Below are 25084 nucleotides of genomic sequence, written 5' to 3'. Positions count from 1 at the left end.
TTCTACCTTTAGGAGCCATGGTGTAGAATAGCTTTAAGCGGTTTGTATGGGAGATTTAGTGTGATTGTATTAAGGAGAGGACAGAACATATTTTTCTTAATAGAAAAATAATTTTTTCCAAGATCCTCCATGCGTTTTGCTTTGAACCTGATAGTTGTAACAGCCTTGTTATTAAATAATTTTTATTTCCTCACAGTTTTTGTTACAATGGGATTTGACTTGAACTGTCAGCCAGGTGATTTTGGTGTTCTATCTGGTTATCGAAAACAGCTGTCTCTTCCCCTTCCTGTCCACCCAGTACCGTTTTCTTCCTCCTCCTCATCACTATCATTTCATGCCTGTAGCAGCCAAATATGACAGTAAGTTTTGACTGTAAATTACATTTTAAGTAAAACGGAGATTGTTGTCCAGTGGGCAGCAAGGGATAGTTTAGGGGGTTTTGTTTGTGTTTGAGGCAGTAGAAGTCAGGAAAGCAGAAAAGAAAGTCACAGGTTGTGTGGAAGGTACAATATTTGTAACTCCAGCGGTGGTTGTTGTGTGTTGGTTTTAGCATATAAATTGTTTGGCATCATGTTGTTTTTGTTGTTAAGTTGCCCAGTTGTGTCTGACTCCTCACAACCCCATGGACTGCAGCATGCCAGGGCTCCCTGTCCCTCACCATCCCCCGAAGCTTGCCCAAGTTCATGTCCGTTGCATTGGTGATGCTATCCAGCCGTCTCATCCTCTGATGCCCTCTTCTGCTTCTGCCTTCAGTCTTTCCCAGCATCAGGGACTTTTCCAGTGGGTCGGCTGTTCTCATCAGATGACCAAAATGCTGGAGTTTCAGTTTCAGCATCAGTCCTTCCAATGAGTATTCAGGGTTTCCAGCACGAGCAGAGAGTAGACAAAAGGATAGCTGAAAGGTGTCTTTAGATAGGAAGTTTCAGAAAGTGGGGAGTGCACATGAAACCTGTCAGGAGTAGCTGGCGTCTGCTCCGGGTCTGTGACTTACTTTTTGTCATGTTCTTAAGATCTTGAGGTGAATATAGTCCTGACTCTGATGTGTGCAGCCATGCAGTTACTGTACAGGTATCACCACTGGTCAGTCCTACACTGAGCATGTGAAGATTGCTTGTAGCCCCATCACTTAACATCATGGATTATTGCTCAGAGGGAACTTTTGCTTTTCTCTTTACTGTGCAAAGTGTGAGTTTCTGTTCCCCGTCATTTGGTATTGCCTAGAGTGGTGTATCTCAGCTGACAGCTGCTGGGTGGTCTTGTCTGCCCTTCATATGCACATAACCCCATAGTGCAGGGTTGCAGCCAGAAGGGTTTAGTTTGGGTTTCTTAGTGAAACCCAGTGTTGACAAAATCACTTGTGATTGCCGCAATTAGAAAGTAGTTTAATACCATAACTGTGTGGAAGTTTGAATACTTTCACAGTTCTGCAAATCTGTGTTTTAGTGATTCCCTGACACCATAGTCTGACAGTCTAGTTAAAGACATTCTGAATTGTCCAGAGGACTTGCACTCATCTGTCTGTGAGGGCTGGTGTGCTAACTGATTGAAATGGGAAATAAAATAAGGCACTGTTTCTTCATGGCTATCTCTAGAGCTCCTTTGGATCCTTCTGTTAGGAGTCGTGAGAGCTTCCTAACCCTGGAGTCTGGGGCTCATGAGTTTCTAGAGGTGTCAGTGTGCTCACCCACCTGAAGGCCTCTGAAGATCCTGCCCAGTAAATTGTATTATACCTATTCTGTTCCTCGCATGGTCCCACTTCCTTGTTCTAGAACATTCCTTGTCCTGTTGCTCGCCGGCTGACTCCCTCAGCCCTGGTCATCTCTTTGAATCAAGCCTTAGAATTTATGCTTAGGTCCTCTGCTTAGAATTTCTCTCCTTTGCCTTCTTCCTTCTGATTCCTTCCTGCCTCTAGTAATAGTCTATTTTTTCTTTAGAAATCTAAATTCACCACTTTCTTCATTGTTCATATCAGTGTCGACCCCAAACCATGCTTTAGGTGTAATCTCCACACTTCAAAGCGCTGCAGCAGCGTTGTTTGTACCACAGTAATGTGTGTTTGCACGTTGATCTTTGCTTCTCTGTTTGATGCACGGATATGTCTTTCAGTCCCAGCAGAATTTTCCGTAGAACAGTGGCCCTGTCTTCCAGCTTATCGTTTTCACCATAGCACTGTATGCATAGCGCCTAAAGATAATCCTTGGTGAAATATTGTGGCTTAAAATCCTACTGAATCGTAATGTGTTTTACTTGAAGAGCAGTCTGTGATTCATTTTTTTTTGTTGGATGTTAATCTTTTAAAAATCTTTATTTTGAAAAATAAACTGCATTAATATGAGAAGAAATTTTGAAGTTAAACTCCAAGAACTTTTAGTCATAGTGCACATTTTATTGAGAACGTAGCTTTAAAATGAGTAAAACTTAAGTTTTTCTTGGGCCTTGATTGTATCGTGTGTTTGACATGCCTGGCCATGTAGCGTTCTGAAGTCATTATAGCTGGTTGTACATAGATGCCTTCTGAAATTTTACCCCAGCAATTTTTCCTCCCATCACCGCCACAACAGCACCACTTCTCAAGTTGTACTCTTGCACAGTGTTTGTTCTTGGAATGCAGTTCTCACAGACTACGTTGACGTGGCTGGTGGAACATCCAGGTGTGTTTCAAGACCTGTCAGGATGCTTAATTTGGGGTTTTTCTAACTCTGTACATAGAGGGTGTTTTTGTTTATGGCATAATTTTGTTTACTTCATCCTTCTTCTAAAGCTCAGTGCACTGCACTCTTCTGGCTTGATTCCTCATGTTTTAAAAAATTCTTGTCCTTCCAACTCAATTAGATGAACTCTATCCTAGATGTTTTGTATCTCCCAAATTAGAGGACAGTTAAAAGTCTGAATTAGCTTTCATTTTAATTACCTGGTCACCTCTTGCTTAATGAGATAACAGTGAAATAAAAATAGTAAAGTACAGTTTGAGGAAGGGAAGTTATATTTCTTGGTGATCAGTACTACTTTAGTACTCATTATCCAGATTACTTATTGTTCTCTTGTTAGGTCTGGTGGTTGTTTTTAGGTTACTTTTTTCTCAAGCTCTTTTAGCAGTGACTCAGGGATGATGGAAGATAACTAACGTTGTTGTTGTGATTTCTTTCAGATTTCGGCCTATTAAAGGAAGGCAGGAAGAACTCAAAGAAGTAATTGAACGTTTTAAGAAAGATGAGCACTTGGAGAAAGCCTTCAAATGTCTGACTTCAGGAGAATGGGCACGGCACTATTTTCTCAACAAGAACAAAATGCAGGAGAAACTATTCAAGGAACACGTGAGTTTATTGAAAAAGTTAATACTTTTATCTGTTTGGATAAGATTAAAGGAAACTAAAATGTAAATTTTAGTGAACACTGAAATTTTAAATCCAGTTTTCATAAAACTAATTAATATGAAGGTCTAATAACACATAAGATAATTTATGACTATCCATAGAGAAAACTACGTTGCCTAGAAGTGAAACTTTCTGTGAACTTTTAGAGTAACATAGCCAAGTCACCATGTATACAAATTTGTGAAATTTTAAAATAACAATATTTATTACTTAATCTTAAATTTTTTCATTGATGGTGGTGGTTTGCTTTTATAATTCTGAGAGTCTAGCAAGATAAATAATTTAGTGTGAAGTGAGTGTCAAAATTTTTTTTCTGTTTTAGGTATTTATTTATTTGCGAATGTTTGCAACTGACAGTGGATTTGAAATATTGCCTTGTAATAGATACTCTTCAGAACAAAATGGAGCCAAAATAGTTGCAACGAAAGAGTGGTAACTATTATACTCGTGTAAACCCATAAAATAATCTTGTTTAAAGTTCTCTCTCAAATTACCATTCCTGTGCTGAGAAAGCTGTGGGAAGGGCTAAAACCAGAGCTCACCCTAAAGGAGCCAGTGCAAGGCCAGCGCCTCAGCCCAGTGACCCGGGGTTGGGACAGTGGTGAGTTGGAGTCTGAGTTGAACCAGGTCCTTCTCCTAAGTCAGGTGTTTGTGTTTTCCTCTTAACAAGTCCAGATGCCTGTTCAGGGACTGCTGGAAGGTTAGGGGTGTGGGGCTTAGATGGCTTAGCTTCCAGAATCAGTCCTTCACTGGCCTGTAAGAAAGGTTACGTATGAAGTTTTAATGGTCCAAGGAATTTCATGTGTAAAATCTTACTAGCACATCGCCTGCTAAAAATACAGCTGTGTGCAAGCTCAGATAAATGTAGTACAGTTGACCCCAGGTAGGAGGGATGAAATCCGTACAGGAAAGAGTATGTGGTTATATCTTTCTTCATTAGAAAGAAGAAGGCCTATTCCCTGCCTTACCTCCCAGAAGAAACCTGTAGCCCTCCTCTTACATGACCCCCGACATTTTTTATAGCAGAAATGTTAGGCTCAGTTACCTGAAACTGGAACGTTAAAGAGCCTGACTCTTGGCCTCTTGAAGAAAATATGTGTATTTTACGTGAGCGAGAGTGTCTGTCTGCCATGGGGTGGTCCCCAGCCTGCGCTGGGCTCTCGTGGCTCCCTGCCTGGCAGATGGATGCGAGGTTTGAGGTCCTGGGTTCTGGAACTGCACCATCTAGGACAGTGGCCCCCAGTCATGCGTGGCTATTGGACTTTTGAAATGTGGCTGGTCTTCAAGAGTTGAGAAGTGCTGCAGCTGTGGTAAACATGTCAGATTTTGTATTGTGTTTCTCATTCGTATTTCATGCTTATGACCTGCTGAAATAGCATTTGGGTATTGGGTTAAAACATACTGCTGAAAGTGCTTTCACCAGTTCCACTTTGCTTTCTTCCCACAGCCCCTAGATTGGTGCGGGTCGGGCTCACACTGCACTTGGCTGGTGCTGCTCCAGAGGGCGGCACGCCAGTTCTGGGTGCTCCTGACCCTTTGCGGCTGCTCATCTGTGTCCTTCTCCAGGGTCAGCAAGCTGAGCTCAGTGCAGCGGCTCTCTGAGCCCTTCCTGCCTGCAGGGCTCAGGGGCCTCAGAGGTGTAGGTAGCGCGGTGCCTGCAGGACTTCCTGGTCTCTTGCGGGGATCAGGCAGCTGCGCAAGGCTGTGGGGCTTCCAGGGAAGAGGGGGTGAAATCCAGGTGCGGTCAGCGTGAGTCAGTTAAAACATGCACAGCTAGGTCTTCTCAATTCCTGGTGTTTATTGGACAGGCTTATTTTATTAAAAGAAGCCTTATTATTTATAATTACTAGTAATTTTTACCATCACATATTTTAAATAGGAAACGAAATGACAAAATAGAATTACTGGTGGGTTGTATTGCCGAACTTTCAGAAATTGAGGAGAACATGCTGCTTAGACATGGAGAAAACGACTTCAGTGTCATGTATTCCACACGAAAAAACTGTGCCCAGCTCTGGCTTGGTCCCGCTGCATTTATAAACCACGGTAAGCTCTGTTTCCGAGGTGTTAGCTCTGGTGTCGGGTAGCGCTGCTATAACTGAGAGCAGCCTTATCTGTCTTCCTTTAAAGGAGGGTTGGAAATGAAAATTCTTTTTGCACAAACTTATGAAAATTAGTATTCCTATAGTTTAACTCGAGATCAAAAACATCTATCAAAAATTGGGAAAATTATGTGGAAAGCTTATTTCAGATTTCTATAATTGTTCGTGTTTCAGATCTTATCTACAGTTAATTGACTTTATCTTTTGGACATTTTTCAGATTGCAGACCTAACTGTAAGGTAAGCATAAAAAATACTTTATCTCAAGTATTTTGTCTTTGCTTCAGGTATGCGTTTCTTAATGAGTTCATTTTATTTCAGTTCGTGTCAACTGGCCGAGATACAGCATGTGTGAAGGCCCTAAGAGATATTGAACCTGGAGAAGAAATTTCTTGCTATTATGGAGATGGGTTTTTTGGAGAAAACAATGAGTTCTGCGAGTGTTACACTTGTGAAAGGTAAAGTATCGATTAATGCCTGATGACTGTGAGAATGAGTGCACGCTGTCTTCTCATCATTTAGATGGCAGGGATAGTCTTCTGTGTTCTGTAGCATCACACCCAGGACAGCAGACAGGAGCAAAACCAGAGAAGACAGAACTATTTAAGGGCACGAGCGACTGGCCTTTTAAAATGTTAAAATCATTCCCAGCTGTTCCCCTTATGAGTGAGTCAGAATACAGATATGCTTCAGGAGAGAGTGGGGGACACACACACACACAGTTCCGGGGTGGGGTTGCTCCAGAATGGCAGTTGAGATCCACCACTGATAATCATTTAAAAGCCCCAGGCTGTGTCTTCTGGAAGTTCTATGTTTTGATGTACATGCTCTTCGCGATTTCTGAGTTCTGCAGCTTGATGAGGACCTTCCTTTTGTGACACATCAAGACGGGCCCTTGTGGAAGCCCTCCACATCTGACTGAGCAGGACTCCTTGTCCACACTGCTCATCTCCCGGTGATGACGTGTCTGTAGAGCTCGCAGAGGCAGCTTCCCAGGCTTGTCTGGGTTGGCGTAGCCCCATGGGGAGCACTCCTGCGTTTGGTTTTTGTTACTGTTTTAGTTTCTTAACTGAAGTGTAGTTGATTCGCAGTCATGTTAGTTTCAGCTGTACAGCACGGTGGTTCAGTTACACTTGTGTGTGTGTGTGTGTGTATACACATGCTTCTTCAGGTGAGCACACCTAGGTTTATTGAACCCGTTGTACGTGCTGTGTGAGGTTCCGGGCGCTTTACCCTCCTGGACTCGGTCCTCAGCCGTCCTGGGAGAGGATGGTAGAGCGGCCGCGCTGCGGGTGCAGAGGCCTGCTCCGCCTGCCTCAGAGCCTGCGCTCTCGCCACTTCATGTTTTTTGGACGTGGGAGCAAGGATGGGGGCGCTGCTGTTCCTCTCACCGTGGACACCAGCTGCCAGCCCCGGCCTCGGGAGGCGTGCTCGTTCCCAGGGCTCGGCCTTCTCTCCTTCCTGGGCAGCCCGCAGTCTCTTGTGTCGTGAGAGCAGAGGGGGGAGCCATGGCACAGCCCCAGCTGTTTCTCTCCCAGCTCCCGGGTCCTTGACTTGAAAGGGTGGCAGGAAAGGGGGGTTGGGAGTGTGGGAGGATAAAATTTATCTTTTTATAAATTACAAAAATGGTTCAGACATTGGTTAAATCTTAGACCAGTCCACAGAAAGACCCTTTCACCCATGAAGTCATTTAATTACAGTCGAACAATGCTTTAAAGCCATCTTGTAGAGACAGCATGGTATAGACGGAGCTGCGGTCTGACGTCAGGCTCCCTAAGTTGGAATCCTGTGACTCTGCATTTTATTAGCTGTGTGATCTTGGGCAGCTTAGCTGCTTTTGTGCCTTAATTACACCATCTGTGAAATGGAGATAACACTAGGGTATTACAAGGTTGTTGTGAGGATTAAATTTATCTCACAAAAAGTATATAAAACACACAGTTAATATTCAGGTGTTAAGATGTAAAAGTATTTTGTGGTTTCTGACCATTTTCCTATTAGAATGTAAGTTCCATGAAGGCAGAGATTTTTATCTTTTTCGTTTATTGCTATGTTGCCAGCATCCAAAACAGTACCTGACACGTAGTGATAACTATGTGCTTGATAACTGTTTGTTGAGTGAAGGAATGGAGCAAATGATACGCTGAATATGTTTAGGAGTCTTCCTACAAAATGTAACCGCATACACAGGAATCCACACCAGCCGTGAGCCAGCTCTTTCACTAGTTCAGGACTGCATGTTCCTTGGGCAGCTTAGTTCTCCCTGAGACTGTTTCTCACAGGTCAGGTGGGCTGATCCTGCCTACTCCACAGGGTTAGTGCAAGAAATAAATAGAAATGTGCAGATCGCTTTTAAGTGGAAAGGCCTCATATGGAACAGTAGGCACAGCTATTATCAGACTATTGGGGAGTTTGATTTAGAGGTTGTTTGGGAATATTCTTGAAATCCTCAGGAACAAATTGTTTCTGCCTTTGCAGAAATTAGGCGAGAGAATGAGACCAGTCAAAGGAACTCTTTCAGTTATTCATCTTCGAGTTGCTGAATAGTTGTCAGGTTAGACCTCGTCCAGGCAGGGTGAACGAGGCTAGCACAGTGCCAGCTATGAGAGCAGTGCTGTGAAGGGAGACACTCGGTGTGCTGGCGGCTGAGGGGTGAAGACGGGGCCGGTGAAGTTGGGAGAGGGGAGTGTTTACCAGGCCTTGACATCGTGGGTGCAGTGTCCAGAAGATACTTGATGCATGCTTCTGGGCAGTAACCATCCTGACACAATAGTGATACTTTTCATAAGTAGAAACTGCAAATGGAACTGGAGAATTTGAAGAATAAAATCTAATGAGGGATTGAAGAGTATGAAGTACCAAAGTATTTTAAAGTATGAAAAGTATATGAAGGACCGAAGTATTTTAAAGTGTATGAAAGTATGTCTGATGACAACCACATTTTGAAGTGTACTTAGGGGCAGTTTGCTTTAATAGGTATTAAAAACTACTGTGAAATAATTGAGTTCAAAACCTAATGATACTGGCTCAGATATGAACAAATAGGTAAGAGGACATGAACGAGTCCTGAAGCAGAGCTTGAAATAGGTAAGAGGACATGAACGAGTCCTGAAGCAGAGCTTGGTATATATGAGATCTTAATACCACATGTAGGGAAATGATGATTTCTTTAATAAAAGGTGGTGGTATAATTCATGATGGGTCTGGAAGAAAACCAAGCTCACCTCCCATCTCATACCATATACAAGATAAATTCCAAATAGATGAAAATTTTAAATTTAAAAATTATGTAAAATGATTAGAAAAATTTTAGGAGACTTTTATGTCTAAACTTGGGGTAGTAGAATTTTCTGAAAGAAGTTAGTGTAAGAAATGGTAAATATGAACATTTTTGAATAGCCAAAAGCAAGTTAGATAAATGATAAACTTGAAGGGAGGAAAAAACACACATATGGCCAAGTTATATCCTAAGGACAGAAAGCTCCTAGAGCTCATAAAGAAGAGGTAGACGCCACTGGAGAAGAAAGGGGTATGGAGGATGCCACACAGAAAATGATAGCTGTAAACGAGGTAAGTAAAACAGTAGCTAGGTATTCGATTTCACCATCAAATTGGTAACGTTTAGAAGTATACTCTGTGCTGTGGCTGAGGATATGGAGAGACCAGCCCTCACACAATGTCAGTGGGGCTGTAAAGTACTTTAACCTTTTGGGAACTGCTTCTGGCAATATTTGTTCAAAATAATAGCACCCTTTTATCTGGCAGTCAATTCCATATGGAAGAATCTGTCCTGTGGAAATAGGAGCACTAGTTAGTGTGGATTTGGTTTCAAGAGCAGCGTAGCAGCAGCGCTCATGGCGGCAAGCAGACACCAAAACACCGACTGGTTTCAGTCATCACCATCTAGTGCTTGAATAGATTGTGGTGTGTTTAGTCTGTGTAAAAGGTACAGCTTTCAAAACATGTTGAGTTCAGAAATGCTTGTGCACAATATAGCGATAAGAGAGCTGGGGTAGGAGGAAAGCTGCTTCCTGAGTGGAATGTGTGGTATTACCTATTTGGGTTTTTTTTTTTCGTTTAAGGAGAAGCAGCAGTGGGTCTAGGTGTGTAGCTTGCGGCAGAGCAGCAGATGAGGTGCAGGCAGGTGGTTAACACAGGCGCTGGGGCTCTGCACATAGAGATGGCTGGGAAGCTCGGGGAACTTCCGCTTTGGGGAGGCAGAGCCAGAGGTGGTCTCACCTGTTGCAGCAAGTGCATATCACTGTCATAAGTTAAAAGGAAGAAATCAAGGGAGTAGAGAAGCAGGTGAATAGTCATTTTACTTTAAAGAATTAATTTCCAGATAATTCTACCCATGATTATTTGTTTTGTAATTAAATATGGCCCATCTTGGGCTTCCTTTCAGCTCAGCGGTAAAGAACCCATCTGCCTATGCAGGAGATGTAGGTTTGATCCCTGGGCCAGGCAGATGCCCTGGTGAAGGAAATGGCAACCTACTCCAGTGTTTGTGCCTGATAAATCTCATAGACAGAGGAGCCTGGAGGGCTACAGTCCATGGGGTCGCAAAAGTGTCAGACATGGCTTAGCGACTAAACAACAATAGGAATAATAAAAGCAGGTTACAAATCATTTTTAGCTGGTGGTAAAAGCAGGTCTTTTAATGTCTCTTATTTAGTAACATTTTGTTAACTTAATGATGTTCATCCAGTAACTTTAAAGGAGGAATTTTAGTTTTCATTATTCCAGAAGTGAGATTTTCACTAAGATAGCCTAGCCTTCCTAATATAAAATTTCAGTTAGAATTTATTTGTCTCTAACATTATCTTCTAAGTAATGGCTTAGTTTATGGAAATTCTCTAGTTTCTCTTTTAATTCCTTCATTCTCAATATTTAGTAATGGAGCATTAAATTATGCAGAACAAAGCTAGGGTATAATTAACAGGTGGGTTATTTTTACCTACACTTGAAATTCTGCAGGGTCCAATACCTTCTCAAGTGATTGACAATCGTCTTAACAAAGTGTTTTAAGTCTGGGGCTTTGGGGCATTAATTTTATCTCCGTATTTGTTTTGAGAGTCCTAGACTTGGCAGCTTGCAATGATGATTAAACCTCATCAGTTCATCTCACCTGCTGACCTGATGTGGACAGGTGCTCTCAGCAACCAGGCTGACGGCAGTGAGTATGCTGTTTGTGTAACCTGTGCTGTTTCTTTTTCAGACGGGGAACTGGTGCTTTTAAATCCAGAGTGGGACTGCCTGCGCCTGCTCCTGTTATCAATAGCAAATACGGACTCAGAGAAACAGATAAACGTTTAAATAGGCTTAAAAAGTTAGGTGACAGCAGCAAAAATTCAGACAGTCAATCTGTCAGCTCTAACACTGATGCAGATACCACTCAGGAAAAAAACAATGCAAGTAAGTAAGGGAGTTTTGATAAGCATATCTTTTTTTTTCTTACGTGTTTTCACAGAGTTTGCTTTCTAAAGCATGCTTTAGTAGCTTTGATCTTTTGAACATTGAGAGCAGCCCTGGGATTCGTGCACTTCACCAGCACTGCAAGGTTCTAGAAGTGATTCAAGCACAAAGCAGTCTCTTATCATGCCTCCAGATTTCAGATGGTACTGAATTGTCTGCTTTTCTTGAATACTTGGTAACGGGACATTAAACCTCTTTGTCATGTGTTCCAGGGTTGTCATGTTTGACAGAAAGCTATCGCAGTGTTAGTCTCTGTAACGATGTTGTTAGGTCTGCAAGAAGACAGAGGCCGGGGCAGCAGCACACAGGCACTTGCTGTTCTGCACTGACCAGTCTGTTGGCAGGGGTGATGGACTTGGGGGGTTCATAGCTTCTGGTCTCAAGGCTTCCACCTTTTTACTACCCACTTGCCATTTTCAGAATGAACTGACTCAGTTGCCAAGCCACCAGTCCCCAGACTCAGGGTTGTGGTAGAGCAGCAGTTTGAATGTCACTGTACTGTGACGAGTTGTCATAGCCACTGCCGAAAGTGGGAAGAGAGATGGAAAGGAGAAGGGGAGAAGCTTTAAGATCCCAGTGGCTTGTGGGGGCAAGACCTAATGGAAACTGGAAAAAGAGAATGAAGAATAAAGAGAAAAGAAAGAAGAAATCCCAAATGAGCATAAGAAAGCACATCATGTTTGTGGCACTTTGACCCCCTGGAACCATTCTGATCACTGCTGGTTTCCATCTGGGTGACACCGGTTTGCTCTAGTGGCCCCTGAATCAGTAGGCTCTTCAGTCTTTCTGATAGGAATAAAATTTAAAAGTTTTAACTTGATAGTCCCCAGCATATGCCTATTTTGGCACTGTAAATGTCTGTACATACTTCTGAGCAGTAAGTACCCTCTGAGGTCTGACTCTTTGAGACTTTTTTCCTGTCTTCTGATGTTTTGAGCACCTCTGGGTGCTTTCCACTACAGAAAGTCCCAGAGAGAAGGGACGGCGTCTCCCATGATGGTGAGTGTCACTGCCACGAGTTTCCGAATCAGCCTGCTGCTGGAGTCGGAGGCCAGGGCTGCCCTCTGTAGTGTGGGAGGCAGCGCTCTGTTCCTCTTCAGTCTTTAACGTCCAGAGTGAACCAAAAAGAGCAGTTAGTTTGTCATTCACTGTTGACTGTTGGTTTTAATAATAAATGCAGCATAATCAACATTTTGTTTTCTGAGTCTGGTTCCTTGGTGAAACTGGAGACTTTGAAGCCCCTTCTATAAAGTGTCTACATGATAACACTTAAAAGCAAGCCGCCCCCGCGAGTGGAGATGACCCCGACGCTGTCCACACAGCTCTGTGGCGTTGCTGGGGTGTTTCGTGTTCTGATGCATTAACTCTGTTACTGATGTGCAGGTACTGAACTCAGTACACCACTTAGTGTAAAAAATCAAAATAGGGGGAAAAAATTTTGGAAGGTGCTGAGTGTTCTATTATGTGACCATCTAGGGAATATATGTTAATAAACCAAATACGTGTTCAAAGTCTGCTATTGTTAAAGAGATAGAAGAGTGCATGAGGCTCAGGCCCTTCTGTCAGGGACTTCAGGCCTCAGCTCCAGAACCGGACCAGTACACAGTAACTCTGAGGACTATATGCCACTTCCTAAAGGCTGGAGGGAGCAGGTAATCCTTTGAGCAGTAGTCTCAGCATTACAGACCAGAACTAGCACTTTACTGTGACTGCTCATACTGGGGTGCTTCCTTTATTCAGATAACCTTTCTACAGAATGGTTGTCTTGAGTAATTCAAGAGCTGGCGTAAGTAACTGAGGGTCATGAGACAGTTACTGGACATGGCCGGGGGCTCTGAAGGAGCTCGAGGCTTACTCCAGCCATCTCTGAGAACCTTGTTCACTAAGTATATTTGTAGCAATATTTCTCAGGCTCTTCCAAGTGTTCTTTTAGGCTGTATTTCTTCTGATGTTTGTGTCTTGACCATGCTCCTCTACCCGTTGAAAGGAGGACCTTTTGAGTCTGCAGTGGGTGCAAGGCCAGAGCTGCCCAGCCTTTCTCCTGGGTGGCATGGGCAAATCTTAGGTGTACAGGTTGGAAGTACCCATCTTATCCCACGGTTTGCTTAGAATTCAGCAGCTCACAGCTGGAGAGGAACTGCTTTCTTTGAACAACATACATGTTCTTCTTAAACATTTCTGCCTAGTTGGAAGAAAAAATTACTTCTTCCTTCCATGCAGCTCCTGTTTTGGAATCTTCTCAAGAACCATAACTTGACTGCTTTAGCATCCAGAGAGGAGACAAGAGATCCATTTTCACAGAATCAGTCCACAGACCTGAACTATATGCTGTTACGAGAAGATTCTGGGTTTTTTGGCTCTTGTGCATCAGTGGCTAGGCCGCTCCCCACAGTGCTGCCTCAGGATGTGAGTGCAAGTCCAAGAGGAGCCCCCCCAGCGGAATCATCTCAGTCAGCTTGACTGAGGAGCACCCATCCTGGAGACGGACTGGGCCACCACTTGTCACTGTCCCGCCACAGACATCACTAGTGAATCTGAATGCTCTTTTCTGCTGAGCCTACAGGCTGCTTCCTAATCCTTTCCAACACCCTGTTCCAGGCAGACATGCCCATGGTGGTCCCGTGAGGTGGAGCCTGCTTGTGGTGCCTGATAACTTCCTTGAACTGAAGTCCTTAGACCCCCTGTTGTGAACATCTCCTGTGTGAGGCCTCATGTTCCCTTGGTCCCACTGTGTGTGTGTTTGGGGCTCTTCCAGTGCAGAGCGTAGATGCAGCCCAAACCATTGGGGTGCTTTGGCGTTGTTTCCCTGCACTTGTTTCTGGCTGTCATTCTTGAACCCCACGCAGAGCTGCCTGATGATTTTGAGGGCACCCTGAGGTCACCATGATGGCCACACCGCAGGTCCTTTACCAGGAGCTGGCACTGGCCCCATGACAGCTCTGTGGTGTGCCTTAGAGGCCACCTGACAGTGTGGTCACCATCGAGCCAGAAACCTCGGTTCAAATCCCATCTCTGCCGCTTACCAGATGGACACTCCTGACAGGCACGTGAGTCCACGTGACCCTGGTTTTCACTTAGGGTAATAGCTCTTACCTCAAAGAATGCTTATTAGGATCCAGGTCATACTAATTTGGCCATCCTGCACTGTACCTAGTATATACTAACGGCTAAGGGTGTGTGTCTCCACCCCAAAGCACTGTCCAGGTTTATGCGGTTGGGATTTGTCCCCCATGAGGGAAGGGTACCACATGGGGTGTTAGTGCTGAAGCCAGGGGAGCCACTGCCCTGCCCGCCTCCACTGTGTCAGGATCTTTAGTCTCTTGATAGACTCTTCTTAGTTCGGCGCCTCTCCCTCAGCCTGCTGTTGCTGGCACTCCCCATGCAAGAGAGGGTAGCGGCGCCTCCATGGGACGGTGAAGAGCCTTGGGCACCTAGTCCCATTACTCACAGCTGTCTTACCAGCTGTGCTATTTCTATCCTTGGACTTGAGCACACCTTCGAGCTGGGCTTTTGATAAGATAATGCTTTTCAAAGGAAGTGAGAATACACCAATAAATACATAAATATGTAAGTGAACTCTACGGCAAAGAGATGCAGCATCACCTACAGTCTCTGTTGTGCTCTTCAGAACACAGGCATACTAAAGTGCTTTGTCAGTGGTTCACAGCAGCCAGCTAACAGCCTCCTGAAGGGAGGGGTGCAAGGGGGAGAGCCGAGATTCAGAATCGCCACACAGATTCATCCTGGGCTTAAAAGAAAGTGCCGAGTGTGGAGAACCTCAGGCGCTGTGAGGAGTCATAGGAGGGTAACCTGTCAAGAAAGTCCTGAAAGGCTTCCTGAGAGAGGTGTTTGCTGAGCTGAGTCTTGAAAGGGGGTGAGAAGTTGGCCAAGCGGACCGTGCTCGGAGCAGAGGAACCGTCCCAAATGAGGACGTGAAGACCAGCGTAGGATTTGAGTCAATAGAGTCATCAAGGCTGGAAGAGAAGGGATGTGACTGGAGTTGAAAATTTTGGACTTTATTCTTCTGTCTTAGGTTACGGGAAGGTTTCAAGCCCAGAGGTGACCAGAAGTCCCAGGAGAATCACCCTGGGCTGTAGTGGGGAGTGGAATGCCGGGAAAGCAGTAGGGGGCAAGGACAGGCAGGAGCTGGTGCCAGAGTTAATGGCAGGAAACGGTGGCATTGGGAATGGAGGGGGAGGTGCAGGAGTGAACTCCTGGAGACGTGGCGGCTGGCATCAGGGATGACCGCCCTGTTTCTGCTCAGGCAGCTGACTGCCTGGTGGTGGTGTTGAATCACATGGAGAACAGGAGGAGGAGCATGAGGCTTGGTGGTGAGTTCCCTTTGGGCATGTTGGCTTGTGAGGGGCTTATGAGACCACCTTAGAGGGAGATCAAGGTCCAAGGGGTAAGGTGAATCTAATTAAGGAGCAATTTGGGCTAGAGAACATGGCATGGGAACTGCCAGCATGTCACTGTGAACAGCCGGGACAGAGGGGCCGCTTATCCCTGGGAGACAGTTTTGAAGGGGTCCAGGTCACGGAGTGCAGGCCACGGGGCAGATGGAGGAAGCCTGCCAGGGACGCAGAGGGACAGCCAGGGGATAGCTCTTGTGAACAACCAAGGAGGGCCATTCAGGAAGAAGAGTGGCTAGCAGTGTCTCCTTCTGCAGAGAAACAGCAAAGGTCCCAGCTGAAACGTCTTCATGGGTTTTCATGGCAAGGAGGCTGTGAGAGAGATTGGCCAAAGCTCTCTCTTGAGGGCGATAAAGTGGATCCAAACTGCAGGGGGATTGCTGTCAAGGATACAAGAAGTATGTGCTCATTGCAGAGGAGTGATTGCAGGTCTGAAACGAGAAGCTTGATCATAGAACGGTCCTTGAAGAGCCATGGAGAGAGGTCACCCAGCAACCACATTGAGAAGGACGAACACCAGCACGCTGGTGCATTTCCATCAGTAAACACACCTCCGTTCACCTTGTAGGAAGCCTTATGAGCGTAAAGAAATCTTTTAGCAAAAGGATTCCCTGGATATCCTTATACTTTAAAAATTATTTCTGGCAAGTTCTGGGTAATTCCAGTTCATGATACCATGGTTCTCAGGTTGTGTGGCACCAAACTTTACTGCTACTACTATTCCAAAAATAGTAGTACCAGGCTGGTGGCAGCCTGCAGGGAGAAGTGTGTTCTTAGTTCAGTCAGGGGATGTTGTTCCTGGGATTCTGCTGTTTGGAGATCCCAAAGCCACTTATGAACCAGTTCCTTAGTACAGAGACTTCTGTTCTTGATGGTCTGATACTTTGGGAACTCTGTTAGGCATTCTTGCTTCTCTCTCAATAAAAAACGACTTAATGGTAACCTAACTTGCTCAGCCATGCGGAAGGAACAGCAGTTGCCCTGGGCGACCCCCAGCATGGAATGAATGATAGTCTTGTTGGGAAATGTACTGGGCTTACCCATAGTAAACTGGTTTTCATCTGCTTTCTGCTAAGAGGTGGTGAGGATTAGTGTGGCCATCTCAACATCCCTAGTGAATAATTTAAAGAGGTATTTTGATGGGAAGAGGTCTTCAGGTGGGGGATGGGAAGCAGACAAAGTCTTGGAGAAAAGGGCTCCTGTAAAACACTTTAAATACAGATCCAGTGTGTAAGCAGAGAGAAAAACAGAAGGCAGAAAGTCAGCGGCAAGGTCAGAGGTTCGCCATGGAGGGAGCTTAGCCTTGAGTCACAGGTAAGCCTTTTGAGAAGCCCTTCACCTGTCATATTAGTTTCCAGGTTTTGTCCCCATGCGGATTGCTACAGCCTGTTGGGATCCTTGTCCAGAGGGAGGAATTTGGGTCCCCCCTGTCCCGAGTGTGACTCCAGCTGTGTTACTCTTCCTTCTCTCAGTCTAGGCAGCAGTGGGCAGTCACTGGAGGGGTGGGGTGAGCTAAACCCCGCAGCCTCAGAGTCTGCAGGTGCTCACAGCCCTGAAGGGAACAGCTTCAGCAGTGTGATATTTGGGGTAAATATCTACTGGGAGTGACAGTATGTGGTTCTTGTTCAGTCGCTAAGTTGTGTCCAACGCTTTGAGACCCCGTGGACTACAGCACACCAGGCTCCTCTGTCCTCCATGTTTTGCTCATAGTCATGTCCATTGAGTCGATGATACTATCTAACCATCATCCTCTGTTGTCCCCTTCTTTTGCTTTCAATCTTTCCCAGCATCAGGGTCTTTTCCAGTGAGTCAGCTCTTTGCATCAGGTGGCCAAAGTATTGGAGCTTCAGCTTCAGCACCAGTCCTTCCAGTGAATGTTCAAGGTTGATTTCCTTTAGGATTGACCGGTTTGACCTTGCTGTCCAAGGGATTCTCAAGAGTCTTCTCCAACACCTCAATTCAAAAGCATCAATCCTTCAGCAGTCACTCTTCTTTATAGTTCAACTCTCACATCGGTACATGACTACTGGAAAAAACAGTTTTGACTATACAGACCTTTGTCAGCAAAGTGATGTCTCTGCTTTTTAATATGCTATCTAGGTTTGTCATAGCTTTCCTTCCAAGGAGCAAGCATCTTTTAATTTCATGGCTGCAGCTGCTATCCACAGTGTTTTTGGAGCCCAAGAAAAGAAAATCTGGCACTGTGTCCACTTCTCTTCCCTTCTATTTGCCATGAAGTGATGGGACCGGATGCCATGTTCTTAGTTTTTTGAATGTTGAGTCTTAGTTTTTTCACTCTCCTGTTCACCCTCATCAAGAGGCTCTTTAGTTCCTCTTTCTGCTATTAGAGTGGTATCATCTGTGTATCTGAGGTTGTTGATATTTCTCCTGGCAGTCTTTTGATTCCAGCCTGGGATTCATCCAGCCTGGCGTTCTGCGTATGGTTCTTAGGATCTCTTTCTCAGTTGAAGACATTTTAATAGAATTTGTCTCCTGGAGCCCTTTAGTCACCTGTTGCTGTTCTGGATTACTGGTCAAGTACTATGCTCTGAGTTAATGAATAATGGAAACATTTTAAATGATGAGTTTAAGAAGAATTTGTGAACGAAAAAAATACTGGTTTTGCTTAGCTTTACTTCAGATGTTCTCTGCTCTAAAATATTAAATCAGGAAAAGAAATTCTCAGTTTGGACTAGTGTCCTGACAAGCTTAGAATGAAATCTAGGTCCTTGCTGTGCTATAAGAACCCTTTAACCCTGAGTTTACTTCCCTGGAACGTGAATCAATGCTTCTTAAGTTAGAGGCAGAAATTAGAGGGATAACGTAAAGAAAAACTGTAGGAATTGCTTGTGTGCAGACAGAAGCTCACTTGGGGCCTGTGTACCACCTATGTGTGGAATTGAAACACTTCACAGCTAATTGTCTGGGTGTTGGCATTGTTTTGTTGAACATTACTGGGTTACCAAGACTGTTTTTCACCCTTATTTTTTTTTTAACTTTACAGCTTCTAACCGAAAATCTTCAGTTGGTGTAAAAAAGAACAGCAAGAGCAGAACATTAACAAGGCAATCTATATCAAGAATTCCAGCTTCTTCCAACTCTACCTCATCTAAGCTAACTCCTATAAATAATTCCAGGGTACCAAAGAAACTGAAAAAACCTGCAAAGCCTTTACTATCAAAGATAAAATTAAGAAATCATTGCAAACGGCTAGAGCCGAAGAGTGCTTCGAGAAAACTCGAAATGGGAAACTTGGTACTGAAAGAGCCTAAAGTCGTTCTCTACAAAAATTTGCCCATTAAAAAAGAGAAGGAGCCAGAGGGACCAGTGGAGGCCACGGTGGCCAGTGGGTGCTTAACCAGACACGCGGCGAGAGAGCACAGACAGAACTCGGAGCGAGGCACCCCTTCGCATGCGGAGGGCGCCCCCTGCACCTACACAACCAGGCGGTCCATGAGGACGAGGATGACCTTGAAGGAGACCTCCGACATCAAGCTTGAACCAAATACGCTGGATGGCTATAGAAGTGACTTGACAGAACCTTGCCCAGATGGTGGCGAGCAGCTCGCTCCCGCGGCGACGGACGAAGAGCTGGCCCACGAAGCCGCACAGAAGGGGGAAGCCAGGTGTCCTAAGAGCGACAGCAGCATGTCCAAAAAGAAGGCACAGCCGGCGAAGCTGGTGCGGCAGCTGGCAAAGGCAGAGGAAGCCAGTCCCGTGCATGAGTCCCCGGGCAGGCCCGGCATGGGGCCCGAGGCAGCGGGGGCCCACCCTGACTCCGGCGAGCACAGCGGCATGGAGGGCGTGCCCGGGAGCTATGCAGACTGGGCCCCTTCGCCTGTTGGTGCATCCCTGGTGGCATCAGAGAGCTTCAAAACAAAAGACGGCTTCCGAACTGCGAAAAGTAAAAAAAAGAGGCGGATCACGAGGTATGATGCACAGTTAATCCTGGAAAATAACTCTGGGATTCCCAAGTTGACTCTTCGCAGACGTCATGACAGCAGCAGCAAGACAAATGACCAAGAGAGCGATGGAATGAATTCTTCAAAAATCAGCATCAAGTTAAGTAAAGACCATGAAAATGATAATAACCTCTATGTAGCAAAGCTCAACAATGGATTTAACTCAGGATCAGGCAGTAGTTCAACAAAATTAAAAATCCAGCTAAAGCGGGACGAGGAAAGTAGGGGGCCGTATACAGAGGGGCTTCACGAGAATGGGGTGTGCTGTAGCGACCCCCTGTCTCTCCTGGAGTCGCGTATGGAAGTGGATGACTACAGCCAGTACGAGGAGGAGAGCGCAGACGACTCCTCCTCTTCAGAGGGAGACGACGAGGACGAGGAGTATGACGATGACTTTGAGGACGATTTTATCCCTCTCCCTCCGGCCAAGCGGTTGAGGCTCATAGTTGGGAAAGACTCTATAGATATTGACATTTCTTCCAGGAGGAGAGAAGATCAGTCTTTGAGGCTTAACGCATAATAAGCTCTTGGTCTTAACTTGACCCGGGATAACTACTTTAAAGAAATAAAAAATTCCAGCCAATTATTCCTCAACTGAAAACGTTTTAGTGGCAGCACTTCTATTGTCTCATCACTTATCAGCATAATACTGTAGAAAGTGTACAGCGTACTGACTCTTCTTAAAAAAGTCTGATTTGTGCAAATTTTTATTGTACTTTTTAAATAGCCTTCTTATGTGCAATTCTGAGTTAGAGGTAAAGCCCTGTTGTAAAATAAAGGCTCAAGCAAAATTGTACAGTGATAGCAACTTTCCACACAGGACATTGAAACCAATAATGTGGCTACACAGTTCCTTTTTTTTAACTTTAAAAGCATCAACTGGCTCTTTAATATATGACTAAACAATAATTTAAAACAAATCATAGCAGCAGCATATTAAGGTTTTCTAGTATATGCTAATATCACCAGCAATGATCTTTGGCTTTTTGATTTATTTGCTAGGTGTTTCCCCCTCGGAGTTCTGTCAGTTTCACACTGTTTGCTGGCCCAGGTGTACTGTTTGTGGCCTTGGTTAAATAGCAGACCATTGGGTGGGACTCAAATTAGTTTCTTTAAAAAAAAAAAAAAAAAAGTACAATTACATGCGTGACAGCTAATTTTCAGTACATTACATGTACAAGGGTAGCAGTGTGCAGGATGAGTTTCGATGCAGCGTATTTATTGCTTGTCATGTAAATTAAAAGACCTTGTATTTAACACTTTTCAATCCTTTTAGATAAAATTGTTCTTTGCAAGAATGATTGGTGCTTATTTTTTCAAAAAATTTGCTGTGAACAATGTGACGACAACAAGCAACATTTATCTAATGAACTACAGCTCTCTTAATTTGGGTCTTCGAGTTTTCTGTTGCACTTGTAAAATGCTACAAGGAATATTAAAAAAAAAAAACTATTCACTTTAACTTATAATAGTTTATGAAATAAAAACATGAGTCACAGCTTTTGTTCTGTGGTAACCTATAAAAATGTTCGTCTTTGAAATTCAGTGTAAAGAACTGAAAACAGTGTATATGTTGTAAATATTTGTGTTGTGAGAAATTTTTGTCATAAGAAATTAAAAGAACTTACCAGGAAGGTTTTTAAGTTTAGAAATATTCATGCCAATAAAATAGGAAATTATAAATATATAGTTTTAAGCACTGCATCAGTGGGAGTTCTTGGCTTATGTTAGTTTATGTTTGAAAATATCAAAGATTTTTTTTTTTTTACTATATTATCAGTTAACAAAAAAGAAGAGTCAGATTTAATTTGTTTTTGAAGCACTTTGAAAAGAGAAATTAATGTTTAAGTAACTTAATGAGCAAATTTTTGATTACTACTTTATGTTCAATACCAACCTTCCATTTCTCTGGATTATTTTACAAATCATTGGAAAAAGAATTTGAGAATATAAATCTGTAGCAGGTGTTTGACACCAGTGGGTCTCTTTATTTCTGGGAAATGTGTACATGTGCTTTCGGATATACAGTGTTCCTGAGTAAAATCAATTTAGGGAATTCGTGTAGTGTCTAGAAGAGTAGCCCAAATCTTGAGATACTGAAAGGCCTCTGCAGGTAATGAGCAGTCCAATGGGAAAACCTCTACTGTTAGGACTTCGTGATTCCTGCCAGCTTCTAGGTTCTTGAGGACATAATTTAAGTTCCTTAAAACTGTTGCTAGTAGATTCCAAGTAGAAATTGGTAATATTCGTAAAGGTTCTCTAATTTAAAATTTTCCGCTCCTTCCATCCTTGAAGGAATGACTTCTGTGGTCTTCTCTCTCGTCTCGTCCCTGTTTGTTACGGTGCAGTTACATCCCTCAGGTATTAACGTGGGATCAGACGGCCCACCTCGCCCACTCACACCCCCTCGGCTCACTCCATCTGGCATCTTCACCTCTCGACGTAGGGCGGTCCCACAGGTCTGTCCCCGAGCACGCAGAGCACTTTACAGACTCACCCAGGCCTCCCGAGTCTCCGGGTGGCCGTGGGGGGCAGGGGGCAGGGGGGCTCACACACCGAGAGGGTCACGCTTAGACCCTGCATCCGGGAGGCACCGGAGCCCAGCGAGTCACCCTGATTGGTGGGAACCCCACCTAGTTTGCAGTCTGGAAGAGGTTCAGAGACCACTTCTTGAACCGTTCTTTTGGAATACCAACAATAGCCACTTCAGGAATTTCAGTCTTAAAGGAAAAAGTAACAATACCACATTTCCCACTTTTCTCCATTTTTTAAGCTTAACTTTAGTAATTTATTTATGACATTTAACTTTACTGAGGCCCCGTCTTTGGGGGCTGAGCTTCCCGTGGGTCCGGAGCAGTGAGGCCCGGCGGTCACTGCCTCGGGAGGCGGTGTGCACAAGCGCTCGGCGGCCATGGCCGACGCCTTCCAGGGAAACCTGACTTGCGTTTTTCCAGTGAGGGGCCTCGGTGTTGGCCTATGCTATAGGACTGTGTGGAACGGCCAAGTCCACACACTGCCGACCACTTGGAAAAGGTTGCAATCAATAAAACTTCTAGCCTGAGCTTATGCAATGATTGGTAAAGATTGTGGCATTGTTAAGAATTAGGAAACGATCGTAGAAATATATGTAAAGTATTCAATTTTCAATCATTTTTCAAATTACTGTTTTAAATTGTTTTGCTGAGTTGTAATACTTTTGAGATACAATGTATTCCTTGTACTGAAAGAATGAAAAAAAAAAAAGGACTTTTTCAGCATTTGAGGTAAGTTCTTTAACGTTTCATTAAAAAAAACATTTTTTACAAATATTTTGTACATGCACTTGCAGTATTGAGGTTAATCATTTTAATAAATTCGGAAATTAAAACAGTTTGGCCGGTGTTCACTGTATCTGAGAAGATCAAAGTGGTGACTTGGTCCACAAAGTTTTCATTTACAGTAGAATTTGTAAAAATCACACTTACTGAAGCTTTTCAGTATCTCTGCATGTTGAGTTTTCTGAGCCCTGATCTCCTGCTCTTTTACCATTTGGTTTAGATTGGGGTGAGCATACGTTCCTCTCAGTGGGGAGACCACTTGTAAACTGCATACCCTCCCAGCCCTTGAACCTGAGAAAGTTAACTAATGGTTCCTGACTTCTTGGTCTTTTCCCACATTGAACTGGACAGAACTGGCGCAAATAGGACTGGTGTGGGTCCCTCTCTTTCCCAGTTTCTGTAGCAAAACCTAGTCGAGAAAAGACTGACTTAGGAATCAGGAAACCTGAGTTTGCCCAGCTCTGCAACATGTGGGTGACCGTGAGCAAGCTGTTCACCCCCAGACCACCTCTTTGCAGCACCTGTAGGTCAGCGTGGACACCTGGTCCCATTGCCAGTTAAGCTGCAGGGTGAGCCGCGTCCACTCTCAGGGCAGTCAGCGTGAGAGTTGCAACCAGGCCATGAACTTGGGTTCCCAGTGTGACAGAAAGCTAAGAGGTGGCCTGGTAAATCCACAGCTGCTTTCAGAGGCTCGAGTCTGCTGTCTGCCCTGAAGCAAGTTGCTCCTCCACAACCAGTGGCCTGCCGCCCGGAGGCCTCATGTGAGTTGTTTCTCCAGTGCCGACTGTGAACGTGCTCCCACGGTGTTCGGAGTGGCACTCAGCAAGGTGCAAGCCTGCTGCTGACCTCGGGTAAACCCCAGGCCTAGGAAGCGTGACCTCTCCTGCAAGGGAGGACGAGAAGGTCTCCAGCCTCTTCCCTTCCCTGCTGTCACAGAGCTTGGGCATCGCTTGTGTTTGCTAGTGATGGGCCCAGAGGGAAAGTGGGTTTTGACTCTTCCAGAAGGGGCAGGCTACATGGATGGGCAGAATTGGGAAGGCGGGGGGAGCGTCTCCCGCTCGAGCTCCCTCCACCTGCCTTCTTGCACATTGACCCTCGCACTGTCCCAGGGTGTTAAGCTTTCGTTCTTGGAAGCAGTTGGAAAGCTGCTATCCTGGAAGACAGAAGAGAGTCTGCAGCCTCATCAAAATAACTTTGGTAAAGTTTTTATTTTATCCTGTTTTCTCCTTGTCAGATTAGTGAGTTTTCCTGCTCAGTGGCAGTGGACAGTGGCTTCTCTTTTGGGGGTCACCTACCCTGTCCTGCTAAGGGGAAGCAGACCACTGCTGGGTCTGCTCAGGCGTGCAGGAGGGCCGCCCTGGTCTGAGCCCCTGAGCAGGCTCCGCCCAGAGGGGCAGGTGCAGTCTCTCTGTGGTCCTCATGACCTGCGGGAGCCCAGTCTGGGGAGGCCCTTCCAGGAGGAGCCAGGCAGGTTGAGGAGAGAGCAGGTGGAGAGGACGTTTGACTGAAGGTGGAAATGATGAAGATAGGAAGGAGGTGGGGACCAGCAGGTCTGACCATGGAGACAAAACTTCCGAAGGGTGAGGCTGGTGGTGGGGTGTGGTTTCCTCAGCGTCGGTGAGGAGGGGTCGTCTTAGGATTACAGGTCTGTCTTGGCAACAAGAGGAAAAGAGACGGTCTGTGTAAGGGGGAGCCAGTTCCAGCACTAGGTTTCTGTTTGGTCTGAAGTAGGAGGTGAAGTCTGATTCATCGGAAGGACTGATGTTGAAGCTGAAACTCCAATACTTTGGCCACCTGATGCGAAGAACCGACTCATTGGAAAAGACCCTGATGCTGGGAAAGATTGAGGGCCAGAGAAGAAGGGGACGACAAAGGATGAGATAGTTGGATGGCATCACTGACTCGATGGACATGAGTTTGAGCAAGCTCCAGGAGTTGGTGATGGTCAGGGAAGCCTGGCGTGCTGCAGTTCATGGGGTCACAAAGAGTCACAGACAACTGAGTGACTGAACTGAACTGAGGAGGTGAGGTCAGACCTCCTGGTAACTCAGCTGGTAAAGAATTTGCCTGCAATGCCGAAGACCTGGGTTGGGAAGATCCCCTGGAGAAGGGCATAGCAACCCGCTCCAGTATTCTTGCTTGGAGAATCCCCATGGCAGGCTACAGTCCATGGGGTCTCAAAGAGTCAGACACGACTGAGTATTAAGCATAGCACAGCACAGGAGGTGAGGTCATCTGATTGGGGGGAGATGGGGGGCCCAAAGCTTCAGGAGCATGAAGATTTGAAATCAAGAAAGGGGAAGGGAGCTGACTGCAGAAGCCCAGTGTGACGCGTCACAGAAGTCTAGGTACCAGTCAGTGTTGTAGGAACCCACGGGAACCAAGGCTGGTGGCGGCACTTCTCAGCACAGGGGTGAGGCTCTCAGCCAGGCTGGAGGCTTCA

At 45.1% G+C, this 25084-nt stretch overlaps 1 protein-coding gene across 4 annotated transcripts in view; it reads left to right on the top strand.

Annotated features, from left to right (window-relative positions):
• KMT5B (lysine methyltransferase 5B) overlaps positions 1-22685 on the top strand; it is a 54177-nt gene extending 31492 nt beyond the window's left edge. For all 4 annotated transcript variants that reach the window (XM_065937923.1, XM_065937921.1, XM_065937922.1 and 1 more), the window contains exons 5-11: positions 3149-3314; positions 3697-3806; positions 5254-5420; positions 5696-5715; positions 5797-5933; positions 10694-10890; positions 18367-22685. In XM_065937923.1, coding sequence (XP_065793995.1) covers positions 3149-3314; positions 3697-3806; positions 5254-5420; positions 5696-5715; positions 5797-5933; positions 10694-10890; positions 18367-19844 — 2275 coding nt within the window. In that variant the 3' untranslated portion in view covers positions 19845-22685. The remainder of the gene's footprint in view (positions 1-3148; positions 3315-3696; positions 3807-5253; positions 5421-5695; positions 5716-5796; positions 5934-10693; positions 10891-18366) is intronic.
• Positions 22686-25084: the final 2399 nt, after the last annotated feature.

Source organism: Muntiacus reevesi, chromosome 5, assembly GCF_963930625.1.
Source record: "Muntiacus reevesi chromosome 5, mMunRee1.1, whole genome shotgun sequence".
In the NCBI taxonomy this organism is placed as follows: domain Eukaryota; kingdom Metazoa; phylum Chordata; class Mammalia; order Artiodactyla; family Cervidae; genus Muntiacus; species Muntiacus reevesi.
This window is presented reverse-complemented; position numbering and strand designations above follow the sequence as displayed.